The 21,202-nt window shown below is 42.2% G+C and overlaps 1 protein-coding gene across 7 annotated transcripts in view; it reads right to left on the reverse strand.

The window, feature by feature from the left end:
* PRKAG2 (protein kinase AMP-activated non-catalytic subunit gamma 2) overlaps positions 1-21,202 on the reverse strand; it is a 243,861-nt gene that overhangs the window by 138,747 nt on the left and 83,912 nt on the right. For 4 of the 7 annotated variants that reach the window (XM_061474369.1, XM_061474363.1, XM_061474367.1 and 1 more), the window contains exons 2-3: positions 14,953-15,024; positions 3,076-3,355 (exon numbers count right to left, since the gene is read on the reverse strand). In XM_061474369.1, the coding sequence (XP_061330353.1) occupies positions 3,076-3,355; positions 14,953-15,006 (334 nt within the window). In that variant the 5' untranslated portion in view covers positions 15,007-15,024. Of the gene's footprint in view, positions 1-2,997; positions 3,356-14,952; positions 15,025-21,202 lie in introns of those variants that run through there. The other 3 variants (XM_061474365.1, XM_061474366.1, XM_061474371.1) reach the window with 2 other exon arrangements.

Below are 21,202 nucleotides of genomic sequence, written 5' to 3' on the forward strand. Positions count from 1 at the left end.
CCCAGCACAGAATTAATTTTCATTTCAATACCATTAATAGAGCACCAGCCGGGCTGTAAAGGCAAGCAAACATGACAAGTCCATCTGATTTTAATGCACACACAGTCAGTTCAGATAAAGTAACCTAAGTCTCATTCACTTTCAGCATAGGCATCCCAAGCTGCTTGAGAGAATGGGATTTTAATCACGTAGGCTGAGACAATTTTGAGCAGCGAAGCATTTATGCACCTTCAGAAACATGGATCCATGTGAACGTTTAGCTCGTCTCACAGCTCTTCAGCACAGCATATCACAGAATCATGGAAGGGTCTGGGTTGGAAGGGACACTGAAGATCACCTAGTTTGAACCCCCTGCCATGGGCAGGCACACCTTCCGCAGATTGCTTAAAGCCCCGTCCAACCTGGCCTTGAACACTGTCAGGGATGGGGCAGCCACAGGTTCTCTGGGCAATCTGTGCCAGTGTCTCATCACTCTCACAGTAAAGAATTTTTTCCTTGTATCTAATCTAAATCTGCATTCTTTTAGTTCAAAGCCATCTTCAGTTTAAAGACATCTTCGCGGCCCTCCCTTGGGCTTGCCTCAGCAGGTTCATGTCCTTCTTATGCTGGAGGCTCCGGAGCTGAACACAGTCCTGAAGGTGGGATCTCATGAGAGCAAAGGAGGTGAATCCCCTCCCTTGACCTGCTGGTCACACTGCTGCTGATGCAGCCCAGGACACGGTTGGTTTCTGGGCTTCGAGCGCTCATGTTGAGCCTCTCAGCACCCAACACCCACAAGTCCTTCTCAGGGCTGCTCTCAATCCGGTCTCTGCCACCCTGTATTTGCAAAGGTATGAGATTATCCGCTCTGAGGAGTGTCTGAGAAGTCTTGGTACTCAGGAAATACTATTCAAGCCACAAAGGCTTTGTTTTGATTGGGGTATAACCAATGAATGCTGTGTTTTGCAATACATGGGGTTATTCTTTATCTGCAAAGTAGCAAAATGCAAAAGCTTTCCCTCTGAAAAACTATGTAACACAACAGAAATGCTAACCAATACATTTCCTGAAGTCCTGAAAGTTTTGTTGCATAAAAGTTACTAAAATTTAATTAAATATAGTAAATCCTAAGAGTGTAATTCATTACCAACCCCTGTTCAGCACACTGTGAATAAAATCTACTTTAACATGCTAGTAAAGGGTATACATGTGCATTAGTCTCTCCTTAAGAGAGCTAAACCATATGAAAGCACATGGTAAGAAAGATTCTGTTTTGCAGAAAGCTGCAGAATGGGAAGAGTTATCAGTTTAAATACCAGTTCTAATCATCACACCTCTTCCAAAAAACTGTCCCTCCTGCCTTAAGAGCAAAAGAGCACGAACATCCAAATCCAGCACAATTCTTGCAACCCTCTCTGGAGCAGCAGGGTCATGGGTATCCTCTGTTAACTCAAATATAGCATGGCCCCATGCCAAGCCTGTTCCTGCGACAGCGATGTGACCTTATCCAAAGGATTTTGCTGACCACTGGAAGATTGATTTATTTAATAGTCTGTTGTACGTGGCCAGGACTAAAACAGTGCCGTTCACTTGGATAAACTGAGTGAAAAGTCACAAGATGGCTTTGCTGTGCAGTGTACATTGCTGTTACTCCTGCAGCAACCAGCCCCTCTCTGCGTGCTCAATCAGTGGCATATTGCATACAGTATTTAAATATATGTGGACTAGCAAGAAGAGCTTAAATGAACTGTAATTATCTTGAGGCTTGAGAAAGAGCATGAAAGCATACTTGAACTTCAAGCAGAGAAAAACAAATGTCCTTGAATAGAAATTATGCTTGGAGTCTACTCGGAGTCCTTCAGAAACACTGGCTGCTACTTTCAATCTCATGAAGGTGTTTTAGAGAGAGGCAAGGACTGGGAAAGATGCCATTTCAATTAAGCTGCAGCGGAACTTCCCATAAACATAAAATCCTATGTGGCTTTGCCTAGCTATGTTCTTGTGCACAAAAGTCACTAAGAAATTACTTGTTCTGATTAAAATTAATGCTTTTAGGGTAAATTCTGATGAAGAAAAACAAGAAGGCCCCTCTGTACTATTTAAAGTCGCTGAAAGCTATCAATATGTTGCAGGAAACATATAGCCAATTGTAGGTATACACATCACTAATTCTCTACCTCCACTGTCACAGAAGGTTTGCCAACAGTTTATCACCGAGTTATTTCTTCTGTTCACAGAAGGAAAACACACTACGATCTGACAATCCAGCACCCTCAGTGGTAAGAGAGTCCGCTCTTTCCCCTGTAACTCTATTCCCTTCATATAGCCACTAACCCCTTGGGTAGACCAGGTTGGACTTGTAGACCAGCACTGGGAACCTTTATTCAGCAAGAAAGTTTTAAAACTGAAGCCTGTTCTTAGTCAGCTCATTTCTGAGCCCTAATGGTGCATTAGCCCACGGGCTGCTGAAGAGGTACAATTTGTGCCCGATATAAAGCAGGCAAGTGCTCCAAACCATACAGGTCTATGGTGCCTTTCATGTTCTGGCAGAGGAGCTCAGACACTCCCTTAATGGTCATTTGATTGGAAACATGTATCATTCATTCACTTCTATGCAGGAAAGGTCTCTTTCCCCTCCTACAACAGGGCAGAGAAATATTATTTAAAAGAAGAACAGAAATTCTCCATGGAGTCTACAGAGGCAAGTCTCTGTTATCTGCTCAGATTATGTTCTTTCTGTGCCCACCTCCCCTGCAAACCCCATGAATATCTCCAGCTGTTCTCGAGCCCCAGTGCTGACATCCAACCAGCCTCGGTGAAACCACACAGACAACTCCCACTCAGGCAGATGCAGGAATCCTAAGCAAAGCTTTGAAGCGTGATTTCCCTTCTCAGCACTCCATAGGTGTCCATGGCACTGCAGAGGCCATACCCTAACGGACAGCATGTCAGAAACCCAAAACACATGGTCAGTGAAAGCGATAATGAAAAATTAGCACATGCCTCATCTGCACTTACTTCACTACCGCAGGTAAAGAATGGGCCAAGCCCAGAGGTACTGTGTATCTTCCTGAAATAACATGAGCAATTTCTTACTTTTTCTTGATCTGGAGAAAAACTTGATGCCCCCAGGAGAGGTAGACGGGTTAGAATTGGGGGAGGACTCTTTGGAGGAGGACCTGAAGATCCCACTGAAGCTCATTCGGCGTGGGGAGCGTGGGGGAGACTCCTGGTAGGGAAAGGGGAACACTGTTTTGGGTGAGCCAGGGCTATGTTTGGATCTCACAGGGGCAGAAACAGGGCTGGAAGGTCGGTTCTGGAGCCCTTTGGAGAAAAGCCCTTTGGAAGGACTGCTGGTGGAGTAGCTTTCTTCCACCTGAGGAGGAGAGAAAAGGGAAATAAAAGAAAACCACCATTAATTCAGTTCAGCTTGGGCCATCAGGATCTCTGAACCTGTCTCAACATAATCAGCTCCTGTTTATTCGTGTGTTTATTCCACAGCACTGCCTCCACTGACACTGGCACTGTGTGTACCACCTCTCTGGGATACATACTGGCCCTTGCTCTTAAAGACAGCCTGAATTTCACAAAAGAATTTCAATATGTGGTCATACATTTTATTATCACGTATAACGTAGGATTTTCTTTACTGCTTTAATTTGTCACACATCCCTCTCCCTTCTGCTAACAACTGAAAGATGACAGGCAATGAATGATCACCATTAAGGAAACACAGTGCCTCAAACTCTTCCTCTTAATTTAAGGACACTTCCACAGTACTTAAATCTCCATCTTATGATCTGGCACAGCACAATAGACAAGTCCCTAAGCACCTCACGGGTCTCTACACTGACAGCCACAACTGTGGGATTGCAACTACAGTACCAAAAAGAGAGGAGCCATTTTAGGCTGACAACATTGCTGCGAATTACCCTGCCTTGAGTTTGGGTACGACCTTTCTAATGGCTGTACCTCTTCTGGGACCTGCGCTGGCTTTTCAGCCAGTATGAATATCTGTGCACAACGCAGTGCTGCACTGCGCAGGCTCACCCAGCAAGGCAGAATAAAAACCCAGAAAAGCAAACAACAAAGAAGAAAGGAGCAAAGATTAAATTCTCCATGCATACAATTACAGAAGCTAACCCAAAACTTCTGTGGGATTCGCCTGTGTCTGGGCTACACGTAGAGTTTATTTCCTTCTGGATGCACAAGGTACTTCTGTGGGTATGAGACTGCTTTTTTAGCCGGGGGCATTTCTCATGAATGAAGGGCTCTGTTCCTGGCAAAAGGCAGCAGTGGGTTTTAGGTCTCCAGGGAAGGAATAAGCAAAGGCCACGGTGCATGTGCCCACAGGCACGCTGTGCCACTGAGTTTCAAGCCCTTTGCATGCCTGCTCCTCTCTTCCCAATTACACAACACAAAGCAGGAGATATGGATCAGACAACTTCTACCTGTGATAGATACCTCCCAGTGTGTGTCAGCCTAGTTAGGTACGGTATTGTTGCCATCGGAGTCATTATAGGGAAAACCAGCATCCTTTATTAGGATGATTTCGGTGAAAGAAGTGATGAATGAAAGCTTCTTAAGTACCTGTGCCCTCCTTTGTGTCAGTGAAGCACTTGCATATATGAACCCCGCTAAAAAAAGGTCAGCTGAGTTTAAAATACATAAGCCATTAACTCCCTTTTCTAAAGCACTTTTAGCCACAGCTCCAAAACACTTGTAGAAATACATATAGCAGCACAACAGCCAGAGACCTGTTCCCTCTGTAACACAGGACCCCGATTCTCGTAAACCTCTGTCTCCTACACATGCACTTTGGACCAGCTCTTCTTTCCTCTTGGGACAGGACAGAGCTAGAATGAGTCCCACTCCATGGGAACTGCAGAAGGGCCTGCAGGGAGTGTGGTCTCTCATTTGGGAAGGTTTCTAACCTAAAAGGCAAGTGGCACTTGGTCTGGGAGGTGGACACAAATAGCATGAACAGAGACATGCTGGCACAGCCCTTGATAGTTGATGAATTATGCTCTGTGCTCCTCTGTGGAGCACAAAAATCTCTTGCAAAAACATAACAGCTTCTTATACCTGCACACTTATTTTTGACAACATGGACAAAAATATCTCAGAAATAACCTGTCCTTTTGCAGATGTATTAGGGGTGCAGTTGCCCTCAAGGGGACAATTTTGGAAAACATTAATGAACTTTAACTGAAGCAATGGGTACTAAAAGTGTCTTGACAGTATCCGTAAGAGTAGGAAAAGTAGTGTTTCATGCTTAATGCAGTGGCCTGGGCCTCAGGTTTGTTTCCCAGCTGGCATGGATTCTGTATGCAATCTTAACCTCATTTAATATCCCTCATCTATTCTGTCATGTGGACTATATCTTCGTTATTACCAGTCTGAGTCCTCTGGCACACAAACTGTCTCCTGGTGAGTATTCATTGACACTAACAGGGTGCAATTCCTCAACTGAGACCTGGCATAATAGCCACACTATAAGTAAATTAATAAACAAATTGCATTTTTGTCATGGGTAAAATAGTGCCAAAGTGATAGCTTTTTCATAAAAGCTCATTAGCGTTATTAAAATATCACCTGTAAATCATCCAAGACTACTTATACGTTGTTCTCTTGACAACTGCATAGTCCAGGAAGCAACTAAGTAGCACAACAGCACCTCCCTTTGCACTCAAATTTAAATACGTCCGTTGCCAAATCTACTGCCATGAAGCGGGGAATAAGAATATTTTCAAGTTAATTTTAATCATAATACAAACCTGTCACTACTACTGTAATTTAAGAATGTTTCCAGGATGGGAATTTCATCATAACTCTTCCTAAAGTGACAAGCCATGACATTCGTAAAGCTAAAAAACCAATGTTATTCTGGTGCCTCCCTTAATATTTCATGCTTTCTTTTTTTTGCATGCTTTTTTTTACTATAATGACACACTGGTAGGAGCCACTGTGACAAGGCTGTGGTGTTCTCACACTCTAAAGCAATTCCAGAAATGTAAAACGTCACACAACAATTTGTCAAAAGAGTCAGTATTCCCTTGTACGCCCAAGCCCAGGCACACAAGCAAACTGTCCTCAAATTCCGAGCAGAAGCAGCGGGATGTTTTCATTTATTGCAATCAGAACCGGTTGCTTTCCCTCCATCGTGCCAGGCAGCTGAATTATTAGCTAATTGTCAGATCACCAGGGGCATGCTGCTAAATACACATGTGCATGCTACCAAATTAAAGGAAATTATTACATCGAGCTCTCCTCCAGCCGCTCCACACGTTAATTAAAGGCAGGTTACACCCACCATCAAAACAGATAAATACCTGTGATTCTGCTTGGGGAATTACAACACGATTGCTTTCTTAGAATAGTAGTTGAGGCTAATGGATTGAGAGTTTTAAAAAATGATCAGGTGCTTCCACAAGTAAAATCATCAGCAGCAACAGTTATCACAGCATATACAAAAGTCACAGGGCACTGTTAATTTTCATGCTTCAGCAGGAATACAGAAGAATCTCTGCTGTGGAATAACCAGTGGTGACAGAGGCAGGTTACACAGCTAGATGGATCATCAGCCTGTTCTTCATGAATTTTTGGACTCATTTCCTGAAGCTATGACAGGCAGGTAGGCAGAAAACTCCACATGTGCTTTGGAAAGACAACTATTCTTCCAGTTGAGCTGCAGCAGCAAAGAAGCATATTGCACTTTGGTTTCTCACGTTAATAACCCTTGTACATCAGTTTGTGTTGGTCTAGGAAAAGCAGTAAAGTGAGACAGGGCAGAAGTATGAAACACACCTAATAATGCACATGGTGATATGGCTTATTTGACCCTGATCGGATAATTGGCCTTTTGACGATAAGGACTCCAAACACACAATGCAAGTACAATACAAATCAATGTACAAATAAGGTCTAATAAAACAAATTGAAAATTTCCTCCAACTATGAAGACTGTTCATCTAATTAAAAACACAACCAACCACCAACAAAACATTCCCTGTGTTGGCTTTGTGCAGAGAATATAGACGATCTTTGAGCTCTGCGCCTAACCTTAGACTCCTTACACCTTAAAACTGGTTACATTGGAGAGAAATGTCAGCTCCTGACTATACAGTCAGAAAACAGTGCAGCAGGAATAGGGCTCAATTAGCAGCCTGGTAATAGCGCCAGTGCAACCCTCAGCCTCGGGCAATGGTGCTCCCTGGTGAAGTTAAGCAACCAAGCAGAGCCCCGTGCTACATCAGAGGTGCTGTTTCTAGTCACTGATTCCACTTGCTCAAGGCTACACCAGTTACCCTGCACAGCACTGAGTAAACATAAATGCTACACTATCAATTCTCATGCTTGGGAGCACAAAAGGATCCTCAGCCGGGGACTAGGGAAATACTCTGCTCTGTTGTATGCACCAAGTGTTCTTAGGTGGGTTTCTAAAATACATCCAGTACTGGCCACTGTTGAATGAAGTAACAAAACAAGACATGTCTTACAGTGTTTGGCAGACTTAACGTTCCATTTTTTGACTGAAATGTAGTGATAGCATGGCACTTGCTCCACACTGGGCAGCTCTGGATGATTTCAATGCAAGAAATAGCATCCTGAAAGCTGCCTCTGTCATTTCACTTGGCCGAGGGAATCTTTCTCTCTTCCTGATCCCTTCTTCCTTATTCCTAGCTACGAATATTAACGGCTCAGAGCCATCCTGTGAGGGACCAGCAAACCCACACCTTTATTTTCAAAAAACTCCTAGATGACAAATTCCCAACAAAAAGAATCACTGCCAGTCCCAGGCTACCCCATACCCGGGAATAAAACAGCAGGACAAGAGACTCAAATCATCAAGCAGTTGTCCCTGTGGCTTCTTTGCTCACTCTCTGTCTGATGGGGATTTAGTCTGTGCCATAAGCATCCCCCAGGTGCCACCTGGGCTTGGAGAGAGCACAGGCCAGGGACAGTCCCAGATTGCGCATGAGCCACACTGCTCTAGTAGGTGCAAGAGTTTGGCTCTGCAAAAGGACTGTGTCCAAGCCTTTCATCTCCAGGACAAGAGAATGCTCCCTGACTTCTATTATTTATTGCTTCTGTTGAAATTCCCCAAGTGAAACACCTTGCATCTTGTGCTGTCAAGAGGTACTCATCCTGAAGGCCATCCAGGTCTTCCTGTATAAGGTCCCTCCCTAATAAAAAACCACTTCTCGATGCACCCCAAGAAATATGGTTAGGATGCTTCTATTTTTTACCTCAGCTTCACTAGCAAAGACCAGTTTTGGGACTGAGCTTGGGCAAACCCCACCACTTCTGTCCCTCCACCCTGCAGTCATCCTTTCAACACCAGCCTGCCATCTTTCCCATCATTTGTTTTCTTTACCTGACTCACAATTCTTCATCTTTTACAAGAAAGATTAAAGTGCACTACATTTAATCACTACCATATGATAATCCCCACTGCAATGTGCTAAGAGACCAAACTATTCATACTTCACCACAAACTAGTCTTTTGTTGTCCACACACCATCCAACTCAGTCCTGCCTCTTCTCACTCACAGGCAGATTTATTCCCAACATTGTCATTTTCTTTCCCATGCTTTGTATTGAAAATCTGATCCCTCCATTTTACCAAATAAAATCCTCTCTAAGGCGGCATTTCTGCTCCCAACCTAGAATTTAAGGACTCCTTAACTGCAGGGAAGAGAAGCTTCCTTCCCAAAGCAATGTGCCTAGAAAAATGAACAAGCTCTGCTGAGAAGATCCTGACCATGACACAGGCAGAGGCTGCGCTGGAGGCAGGAAAGGCAGGCACTGCCTGTGTCCCTGCCACAGCACCTCTCCGCAGCCATTTCCTGTGCTCCCCTACAAGTGCCCCAACTCTCCAAGAAAGTGGTCCTTTCTTGGGCACACTGCTTTCCCTAGTGGATGCCCTCCCTGAAAAATCTCTGGCTCTGATTCAGTTGGTAATCTGAATTCAGATCAGTTTTTCAAAAGAGGCTGAAAAAATTATCTGTCGTACAAATGGGCTCAAGCTAGCCAGCCTTTCAAAATGCCTCTGAGTTTAAGTGAAAGTTATTAAATGCTGCTGATCTGCATTCCTTTATTCTCCAGCTCCAAATAGTTAAGACATATATGGACCATTTGAGTTCTGTTTGCTTTTAAAACACTGAATTATTTGACTTTCATTTTGCCTCTTCACTTAAAAATTTTTTGAATGTCGAGTAACAGAAAAGGAATCACCTCCCACCATCCTTGACAGGGACAGCAAACACAGAGACAATACACCAGATAGATGTCTCACTTGTTTCCTGCCCTTCCAGTGTATCTCAATAAAAAAGCCCTTTGATAAAGTTAATTGGATGATTCTGCTGGAATAAAAGAGCTCGCAGAAACACAAGAGCTGACTTCATTAGATTGAAAGGTAATGAAGGACTTATGCTCCCAGGCACCATGTGTTCACATGGACACCACTAGTTCCCTTGGTTCTGCATAAGCAGTAACAATTGAGATGACAATGTATATTACAGGATCAGAGATGTCACTTCCCGAAACTAAAGTACAAGGACACTTTCCCAAATTAAAATACAATGAGATGCATCTGGCTGCTCTGGCAGGCTCTGAGAGCTCTGCATTGCTGTACAGACAGTTGGAGTAAGGTTTCCAGCAGGAAAACCAGGGCTGCTCAGAGGCAGAAACAGGCTTCAGGAAAGGTGAAAGCAGGGCTGTCTGTCTCTCCACTTCCTAACCCTTAACTGCATTTATTTTAAAGCAGTGGATGGGAAGGAGTCATGCACATGACAGTGCAGTGGTTGTCCTATGTGCCCTTGACCTGAGGCTCGCTGCATCCACTGCACGTGCCCCATGCCAAGGCTGTGGCATCATCCAGGACATGCTCCCCGTTCTCACTGCTCATAAAGAAATGGATAATTAAGAGACTGGGGAAAAAAATCACGAAGAGATTTATTATCCAGAGAAAGGGGGGCTAAAACCAACATTTTTATTTGCTTCTTCTCCATCATTCAGGGGTTGCTCACACAGCTCCCCTGAGTCACTGGACAAAACAAAAACAACGCAGGGATCAGAAGCAGGACAAAGCAATCCTTGAAGTCCTTCAATACTGGAGTCACTCCTCAGATGTTTTCTTATCCTAGGTCATCAACACTTTCCTGCATTACTGATAGTAGAACTGTGAGTCAGTGCCAAACGTAGCTGCAACAAAGCCTCTACATTTTACCCTCTTCCTTTGTTTGTGCTTCCAAAAAAACAAACTAATCCTTTAAATGCCATGTCACATCCAGAATCCATGTACAGCTCATTACCAACAGCCATTAGTAAAATCTAATTAAGTCTTTGCAAAAATAAAGTCTGCGTGATTTGCTCCTTGGTGTAACTGATCGCATTTTCATTCGGCACTGGAGAGTTTCCTGCTCAGAATGTACCACTCTCTTCCCCCTCATTTTTGTATGAACTACAAACTGTATTGGCAATTTGTCTGTATTTCTTTCAAGTCCCTGATAAAGTATGATATAGTATAGCAACAGAATGTTTTGTCTGCCTAGAAACAAAGTCTTCCACTCATGAGTCTCAATTTATTTTACCAGCCAGATTTTTTATTCATTTAATAGTCTCCGTGTTTACTCAGTATCATTCCAGCTTCTTAAATCCAAATGTCTTGTGCTACTTTTATATACATGACACCAACACTATGACATTTTCCAACCAAATTTATAATCCATTTAAACCCCCACATTTGTTGAGTAAGAACTGCTTACCATTAATTCCAATCCAAATGAGTCTATTATAAGAGCATCATTAACTATCCAATACCAGATATTTCATCATTTTGCCGAGGACAAACCTGTAAATTATCCTAACAGCAAACACTGTAAATATTAACACAGTAATTACTTCTTTTTTTGCAGTGTTTTGGAACTTCATCTCTGCTCCAAGATGCATTCAAAATCAGCACTACTCAGAGAAAGCTCTGCCAATTCATTCAAGGGTATTTTATCAGAGGTGTTTGCATTTAACTTTAAAATGTCTAGCTTTAGCACCTTCTGCTTTAAATACACTGAAGTTATTAGTAGGACAGAGTCAATACTGTCATCTAAGATAAACATCTCACCAGCTTTTTCCCCATGTAGAGAAAAAAAATTTAATGCACACTTCTTTTTCAAGCTTTGTTCTATATTCCTATGACAATTCCATTATTTCCATAAAGGAATAGATAGATATTATTCTTTGAACTTATTTTCTTCCTCCTATTCCCTCCTCCCTCTATAATTTGCTATTTGTCTCCCCATGGACAATTTTCTTGTCATTTTTTTCTCTGTAATCATTCACTATCCTGCACTTCCAGCTGAAGGCAATGGCTATCAGTCTCCTATAATTTCTATACCTTATCCTTTCACCTTATCCATCACATTTTAGATGAATGATCTGTAAGTATTCAAGGTGTTAAGACGTCTGAAATTGATAGAGCCATTTGGGTGCAGAGGGGCACTCATCCCTTACTGCTGCCTTACCACACCGTACTAGAACTACTTTCTGAATGATGCTCTGCATCACTCATGATTCTCCAGGCCTCTAAACTGCCTCTCTTCCACCATCTTTCCCCAGACTGAGGAAATCCAGTAAATCTAATTGCTTCTCCTTATACAGGAAGACCTGGTTGTCCTTGTCTATAGTGCTGCATTTAATGACCCTTTAAGGTCTCTCTGCAAGAAGGATTCAGCCATTTCTGGAGAGTGCAAGCTTTGAGCTTGGGCAATGGGCAATACAAGCTGTTTTATACAAAGCTAGCAGCACAAGTATTGAGCATTTTGTCAGGCAATAAGAAGGGCCAGAATACCTGCCACAGACACAAGAGCTACCTTTCTCCATCACTCCACCCCAAAAACTTCTACACAAGATTCTTCACAGTACTATGTTCTCCATCTTCAGCAGAGAAAGGTGAAAACTATCCCTATCCTCTTCCTGATGTCAGTCATAAAGGAAAGAAGAATACATCACTTATACTAATAGCCATATTAATGAGAAGTGATTAAGGCTCAACTTCAGGAAATGTGTGTCACATTCCCACCACTGCCAAAAAATTCATATGTGAACTTGAACAAATAATTCTGCACTTGAGTTTCCTAATTGTGTAATGAGGATTGTTGTCACAGGATAAAGTACTGAGGGTCTCTGTGGAAAATGTTAATTCAGCTTCTAAAAGCCTTTCACAAAGAACAGGAAGTTTAAATTAATGACAGATTGGAAAGATAGGCTGCGAACTACTCTCTATCTTGATCTATAGCTCAGGTGACAGAAGAGTTAAGTGCAGGAAAAGAGACATCCCTGATGAATTGCCTGTCTCCAACAAGACGGGTGAATGGAAAAACCACACTACTGATGGAACACTGACTTTTAATATACAAGAAGTTACACACTGCACTGTGATTTCAACCTCAAAGAAAGAAAAAACATCTCACTTAAAAGTGAAAAGTAACTCAGGGATTTCTTTATGTAGCACCAGTAGAGACTGGCAAACTTTTAGCTAAAATTAAGCAAATACTGCAGTCTGATGCTACTCATCACTATCAGCAAAGATCCCACTTTGTTGTATATGTTGAACAGAGCTCCAGGCATAATGTTAGAAAAAACTCTGTGTCTTCCACACTCAGTCAAAAAGGTCTGTTAAAAATGCAGTTTCAGATGTTAAGTCCCAGTTGCATGGTTATTCCAAAATTAATCGCACTTCCGTAAGCAGAACTTGACTCAAGTCTAGGGATTAAAACCCTGGCATTTACTGAAGGTGCAAGAAGGGCAGCTACGGAAATGTTCTTCTAGTTCTCCCAATACAAGCACTTGTCAAAAGAGAGAACCAAGACTATTAAGAGGAAAACCAGGGGATTCATAAGTGGTGAAGTGGAAGTCATTAAACAATATGTAATACTACACGAGTGAGATAGACTGGCTTCAGTATATTTTTTTCTTTGTGACTGAGATTCATGCAGCTTTCTCAACTTTCTTTGCAAAAGGAGCTGATAAACAGAAAAATCAAGCTTTAGCTAGAAAACCCTGCCTTCTTCCAGCATGACAACCCCTTCCAAAACCATCACATTGTTCATTTTATTCAAACCCTCCAAGCAAGCACCTTTTGGCAATGCTGTATATTTCAGCTTCCCTGGCATCTACAAGAGTTCCTCTGCGTCAGTGACTCATACGTCAGTCTTAAAAGGTCCAATGCAGAAAAGAACAAGGCCAATGTTATAAAAGTATTCAGTTACTGATGGATTGCAGAAATTTTTTAAACAACTGCCCTTTGCAGTGAGGTGCAAAGGAATAGAAACTTGTGTTGTCAACAGAGCTAAGTTGTTCTGGGTGCAGATTAGCTTCACTAAGGAGATATTTATTGCTTCACCTGCCTTGAACTGTAATGGCAGACTCGTTGACAAATGGCTTGTAGCAGGTTTAATCTTCACAGAGGTCCACAGCCTTGTAAATATTGTGACAAGCAAACCGGTCTGTTGTGTAGCTATGGATCAGCTTTTGGGGCTATCTACTGTTCAGAGCAGTATTTCTCTTCACAACTTGGCTGGTAGGAGGTTTATGCTTAGCAGACCAGCTTGTAATCCAAGGCCTTCTGAAAGTAATGAGGCCAGGACCTGAAGATGACAGATCCCACCCACAGTTCTTATTTTCTTTTAACGTTGTGTAGGCGCCTTATAACTGTCCCTAGTGTCATCCATTGAATAGGCTTAACTGATCATTTTAAGCAAGCAAGCTCTGTGAATCTATTGGTTTAATGTAATATCAGGACATCAGAAAACACAAACCATACCATTGCCTCCAGAAGGATAATCTTGAGTTAATCCCACAATGAGGAGGTATCTTTCCCCCTTGTTTATGGGAAGACCCTACTGCTGTAGCTTCAGCAAATGAAGGCAGCTCATTTTGCCGGTGCCAAGGACAGCAAATTCAAGGACAGTGAACAGTTAAAACCTTTGTAGCCAGAGAGCAAACATCAGGGGGCAATTCCAGGAAAACATACCGACAGCCACAGGCACCTATTTGGGCACTGTATTTCTGTAGCAGCACCAGAAATTTTGTTAGCTAACTATATTCCTGAGAATGCAGTTAAGCGATATCACTTCACTGAATTACAACAGTGTTACACACAACATCTGAAGCATTTGAGACAATACCACTGTAGGCTAACACTGTTTCCAGGTTACACTGCATAAGCACTGTCATGATAAGGTCTGCAAAAGTCACTGTATTTGCTTTAGTGCATCACTCTGGTATGGTGAGAAAGATTTAAAACCCCAGACTTTTTTAAGGCTAATAACTGGTGTTTACCACCAAAGGACTCAACCACCTGTCCTGGGTTCAGCAGTAGTAGTCATTTTTTCTCCTTCTTAGTAGCTGGTGCAACGCTGTGTTTTTGACTTTCAGCCTGGGAACAGCTCTGATAACACTGATGTTTTTAGTTGCTGCTCAGTAATGTTTAGTCTGACCGAGGACTTTGTGAGTCTCATGCTCTGCCAGGGAGAAGGGGAAGCCAAGAGGAAGCAGAGACAGGACACCTGACCCAAACTGACCGAAGGGGTATTCCATACCACAGCATGTCATGCCCAGCATATAAACTGGGGGTAGTTACCTGGAAGGGATAGATTGCTGCTTGAGTCGGGCTGGGTTTTGGTCAGTGGGTGATGAGTGGTTGTATTCTCTTCCCTGGTCATTCCCCTTATCATTATTATTATTGGTGGTAGCATCAGTGATTTGTGTTATACCTTAGTTACTGGACCGTTCTGATGTCAACCCATGGGAGTTACATTCTTTCGATTCTCCTGCCCATCCCTCCGGGAGCCGGTGGGGAGGTGGGGGGTGAAAAGTGGGGGGAGTGAGAGAGCAGCTGTGTGGTTCTGATTTACAGCTGGGCTTAAACCACGAGACCACCACAGCAAAAGTGAAACTTTGGAAATATCCTACCTTGCGAGAAGCATTTTTGTCTGCGCTCTCCACATCACCGTCCAAGAATGGCATGGCAAATGAGCTGAGATCCTGCCAGGACAGAGAAGAAAAAATTATGTCCTATATTAATGTTTCCTCCCTTCAGAGCATCCCATGACTGTAACCCATGGTTTTATTAGAGAAGTGCCCACTACTTTACCCATAGCAATTGCTGGAAAGCAACAACACAGGCTCTGATCATTCTCCTTAGCTGTGAAACCAACGGCAGCTCTAAGTTCCAAGTGTATAAGGAGCCCTTAGTAGAGCTTGCATTATACCACTGTGGAAAACGACCTGCATAGCCAAAGTCAGGAGTCCTATGCTAAAATTTTCAAGGGGAGGTACCCAAATCCCACAGAAAAATTTATAGGAAATTATAGTTTAAATACAACCACTTGCTCAGCAAATGGCCTATCTTGTCTTGAGTGGGGTGTATCATCTCAGTATAGAGTATTTATGACAATAAACAAAACCTGAATAAGAATATGTTGATGCTCATACATATAAGAATATGTATGATGACACATACAACAGAGGTGGAGAAAATTGTGCCATAGTGCTCAGGGAGGAAATAAGCAATTCACTTGCACAAATGAGAGGAGCACCCAATTCTCCATGACTAAAGACAATAAAATCGTAAGAAAAGCATACATGCTCATCTTTAATTAACAAAAAAAACAAACTGCAATTATATTCTACCTCCTGCCATCTGTTCTGTTTATGCTATTTCATGTTCCAGCCATGGGGATTTTAGAGCTCCTTCCTACATGCATAAGGAAATTATGTTAGTGTCAAGTTCAGCATCTGTTTGATCAAAAAAATAGATAAGAGTAATTCTCCGATCAAAAGCATGAGGTTGTGTAATGAGGCTGTGCACTGAAAACTGAATTTTGGATCCTATATCTTGGTTTAAATGTCAGGAATACCTCCCCAACGCAGAACCTCCCAGATGGGAGGCATCACCCTTTCCATGTAATGATTCAGTGCTGCTCTACTACCACATCTGCATCCCATTTAAAATAGCTCAAAACATAAATAAATACCAATTTCACATAAACCTAATTTGAGATTAAATAGAGCTTAATTAAAAATTAGCACTGTCCGGGTAGTCTACAGGGCTTGCTTGCCTTCAGAATTCAGAGCAGCCACAGGTCTAATCACTTCACATTGTGTAATCATGCTAAATCCAAAATATGCTCAAAAATGTGTGTAACTCAGACATAATCCTTACAAGTGTTTGAAAAATATTCTGGTTACATAAGAAACAACAAAAATAAGGAACAAAATATTGAATTACTGGAACTGAAGCACATGGGAGCAATTCATGCCAAGTTGGAAAGAAAGAAAAAAAAGAAAAAAGAGGCAGCAGCCAGGCTTGGCTAAGCTGGCCCCCAATCATTCGGCCACAAACCAAAGTATTCATGAGAAATTAGCATGCTTCTGGCTCCATCTATGCACATTCAATGGGAACTATCTACAAAGGCCCAAACTACAAAGCACCAACCCAACTATACAATGTCACCCTCATCACCATGCTTTGACATCTGTGCTTCACATCAACTTCATTTGCAAATAAAAACATAAGGAAGCATCTCAAAACCAAAAGAAGAGGAAATCTGTTTGGTTTAGATTTTCATTGTTCTCAAGATTTGACAAAGGCTTGCACTAGGCCCCACAGGACCTTCAAGAAAAGCTTCTGTGTCAATTTGCTTATTCTTAATTATGAACAAATTATAATTAGTTAAGCAACTATAATTAGTTAAGATTAAAATGACTTACGTAGTCCACATAAAAATTGTTCAGCCATAAATGGCATTTATAAACACAGTTGATACATGGATTATCATTATTATTCCTACTTCATATGTTACTGCAGGACTTAAGTAAAGAATCTCTGTGAAGAAGTTTAAAAGCCTAATGGAAAGTTACACAAAAACATATCCCCTCATGTTTACTTTAATTTAGCCAGAGAATTTACCAACATTTTCCTCTACCCATCTTCAGTAGTGCAGAAACTGGAATCTGATGTGTGCTAAGTCATTTTCCATGGAAATAACCTCTTTTGAGCTCCACGTATTAGCATCCTGATATTACTGCTTGGCGTAATCCACAGGGAGAAAACCTGCTGGAGACTGGATGGAAGGAACTGGCTTTAAAGGAACACACACCTAGTAATCAGGATTGAAAAAGCTGTTCAGAGAATGTGAAACAGGTAGGAATGAAACTGTAACCTCTTTGGGGGGGGCAGAAACCATCAAAACCAGGAGGAGGTAGGTAGATAGATAAAACTATTTTTTTCTAGGAGCTAAATTTCACTTCCCGGTTACAATTCCAAGCTTAAAAACGTCTATGTATTAAGTCCTAAAGTCTAAAATTATCACAGAACCCAGCTGATGACTCTATTCTAGTTCTTAACTCTCCGATATCATGAAGGTATGCTAACTTCATCTGTCTTTACAAGCAGAACAGATCTCTATTTGTAAGCAGAAATAAGCAGAGCTAGACCTTTCTGGGCAGCACGAGACCCTTCTTTGTTAATACAGGGCTGGAGAACTTTTCAAACAGGATACTAATTGCACTCTTAGTCCTGTGATAAAAGCTGTTAAGTGTAGCTGCTACCTAACAATTTCATCTTTCATGTCTTCATAGGATTCTACATGGGAAGGCATCCATTTACAGAAGGTAAAAAATACATGTATCAAATGCCAGGATGCAAACTCTGCTCTCTCAATTCCAACCTGTTGGGTAAGCAAGGAAATACGAGATGCTCATTTTCTCTTTGCATGTATCTCTACAGAACACAGGCTGGATATCTATTTCTTTGTGTTCCCTCTTCATCCACGTGATGGAAGAAATGATGACAAAGTAACTCTTAAAAAAAAAAAAACAAAAAAAAAAACCTGCTCCAAAAGAGCTGCAAAACACCACAGTACTCTTGACAGGCCAATGGTGCAGCTTTGGCCCTTGTCACATATCTGACTGCTCTGATCTTATGCCAACAGATACACACTGAAGGCTTGCTCTGCCACTAACCTGGGATTGAAACCGTTCCTAGACAGCTTTCTTGTTTTCCAGCTCTGCCTTACTGCACTTGGAATAAGTGCCCTGTAAAATCACATGGTTCTGGAGAGACGCGTAAAAAATTTCCGCCAAAAGCATATAGTGATGTCTTTGTACGCGGAAGAGTCCTTCTCATTTGAGACTGCAGAGCTCTGGCTAAAGAACAAATGACATCACTCCCTATATCCATCAGCCCTGCATTATATCCTGGGACAGACAACTTCTGTAGAGACCACAGTCTATGATCATCTCCATAAGGGAGCAAAGGCCACCAGAGACTTCAGCTCTGGTGCTGCTAGCCTAGAGTTAAGAGTATGAGAAGTCCGTTTTGCAAAGTTCTGTTAGCTTTCCTGCCATGCTCCTGTTCCTCTGTCAGTCCTTTACATCGCTCAGCACCATCTGACAGCCAGACATCACTCCTGCCATCCCCGATTAGGAAATATGACCTCTTGAACAGTTTAGATTTATTTTACAGCCACAAAGCCACTTCAGATATATGATATGAATCCACTTTTATTTACAAGTGGTTGTCGTGGCAGCTCCTGTTATATTCACTGGATATGGCCCCAGGGATATCAAATCCTTCCGGAGGACGGCAGAGCTGTGACACAGCAAAGCCCCAGCTCAGTGCTCCTGCTACCGGCCAGGCTCTTTCCCAGGAAGGGCTATCTCCCGCAACACCTACTCAACAGGCAGTTTTCCAGGACTTTTCTTATTGGTTGCACAGGAGGCTAACAGATCTTAAAAAGCAACTAAACTGACATTATTGTTTTTAACAGGCTTGTCTGCTGTTTGCTTTTGGCAGGGTGTAAGTCAGGATAATTCTGTCTGCAAGTGCCCCTACCTTCTCTATCACTTCTTTCCTTATTTCCTCTGGGAGGAAACAGATATCAGGAAGGCTACAGATTATTCACACTAATTTCTCCTCCAAAGGTAAGACTAACTCTAAGGAGTCTGGGTCACCCATACATCTAAAGGGTGGTCCTTCCTCATTTCAGCTCTTTTACTTTAAACAGCCCTCGCATAAGAACACTTCTGATTATGTGAAAAGAAGGAAGAATAAATTTTTTGTTCTTTGACGTCCTGGGAAAACAAAGAACCTTTTCTCAGAACTGTTTTGGAGAATAGCAAGGAAAACCACATTTTAGGATACAGAAAGCAAATACATTGGCTGGCATAGCATAGCCGAATAGCAACAGGAGCAAGATCTGGTTAGCCAAGCCATTTTTTCACCTTTTCCAGCCAGTTTCACTGTTTCTTTCCTTACTGGGAAGGATTCCTGCCAAAAAGGCTTGCCCAGACATGCTGGTCTGGACACCGCTGCAGTTGGAGACCTTGGTGTCAGAGGAGGGCTTCCAGCAATTCTATTGCAGAGGCTGCAAGCTTAAATACCAAACCACTGAAGCCTTCAATCCAGTAAACAACACAGAATAAACAGGATTCTTTTCTTATTATTGTTTTGTTTCAAGGCTACTTTGGCAGCCAGGCTGATAAAGCTTCTCCGCAATGGCTGAAGCCAAGGAGCCAGCAAGGCACCCTGGGATATGCTACGACTGACAGGTCAGAGACCAAATTCCAAGGTATTCTAGGGGGAAGTGTGACCTTTTTATGGCCCTGCTCATCAGTGGACCAAAATTTCAGAGCTGGGTATCAAAAGAATGTTTCACAAACACCTCCCTGCTACCATCCTTCGCAACTGTCCCTTCAAAGGAAAGGCATGGCCATAAGCAACACGGTCATGTGAAATCTGTGCTCATGGTGGTGGGTCTATGCCCCACGAACACGGTCAACTCTTTGACCATGTTTCAGGGGTGACTCAGGTCAGAATATCTTCACGGTAGCCCCATAGCCTACCTCTGCTGAAAGGCTGGGTTCCCCAGCTATAAGCAACTTCAGAGTCCTAGCGTAGGCAGCATCACACAGTGCTAACTACTGATGGTGTCACCTAGAAACATTATTTTTCTGCTTCACTGTGTTCTATATATGTGCTAGGATTGCACCAAATTTAAGGCTGTGAAATGCTTGCCAGACATTACAGTTTCTTTTTACAACACAACTCAAGCAGGAGGTGACGCTTTACTAAGACAGCTTTTCAATATGGGGAGACAGCTCTTCTAATACAATAAACAAAGAAAACAAGATACAAAGAAATCAAGCTGAGTGCTGACAACAGCCCTAGTCTCACAAAAAATTGCTAAAAGCTTCACTCCTCAGCATCCCACCTTAACAGAGCTCTTTGGGGTCTCCTCCTCTGCTGATGTTACTGAGCTATGAGCCCTTCAACCATCCTACCAAGGACAAAAAAAAGCCAGGATTTTTATTAACATTGGCTGTGAATGATTTCTTTCATCTCAGACTGCAGAGCAGCAGATTTTTTTTATATCAACCTTGGATTCGTACCTATTACAAGCCTATGTAAAACTCTGAATAGCAAATATACTACATATGCTAATGGCCTGTGAACAGAATCCAAAGTCTGAACTCTGTGGAACAGGGGACAAAGCTTTGTAGCTCTGACTGAATAGAAAATTTTCTTTCTTTTTGAGAACAATCCTATCTAGGAGCCTTGGGGAATTTATATCAAACCACTCAATTATTGCACAAGGAAAGATTCAACACTGATACACAAAGGAATTTCTGCCCTTTTGTTTATGTTGTTCAGATATACTAGTCATAGTATAGTATAATAAGACTTGCTAACATTGCTTTATTCCTTTAGGAGTAGATTGTTCACTGCTTTGCTTTTCTCCCTCCCCCATGCCATCTAGACTGCAGCATGTGTTTTGGAGACAGATATATAAGTCGTACTGTGAGACTGAGGATGCTGGTGACTAAGTCTCAGTATGACTCAATGGGAGTGGGCAGTAACAGATGTACAAAGCTGGGTTAGATTCATGCAAGCCAGCTTTGTACTTCACAAAGCTATTGCAATTTATTTATTTGACTTTACTTTTAAGGCTGTTCATATTAAAGAAGAATAATTGATTGGGTCTGGAGAGTTTGAGAGGGTAGAAATGAGATATTCAGAGACTTGATTTTGTCTGCATCATGAAGATGCCAGAGGCAGCATGGTCCAGGAGTCACCCAGGTGGCTGTGCAGGACCGGTCTGTGTGCACTTCAATGTCAAGATGGATACAGCATCACATTTGATATAACAGGTGGTGAATC

The sequence above is a fragment of the Pezoporus flaviventris genome, unplaced genomic scaffold (genome assembly GCF_033815535.1).
Source record: "Pezoporus flaviventris isolate CSIRO_AGI_PZ_B2104156 unplaced genomic scaffold, CSIRO_AGI_Pfla_v1 ptg000079l, whole genome shotgun sequence".
In the NCBI taxonomy this organism is placed as follows: Eukaryota; Metazoa; Chordata; class Aves; order Psittaciformes; family Psittacidae; genus Pezoporus; species Pezoporus flaviventris.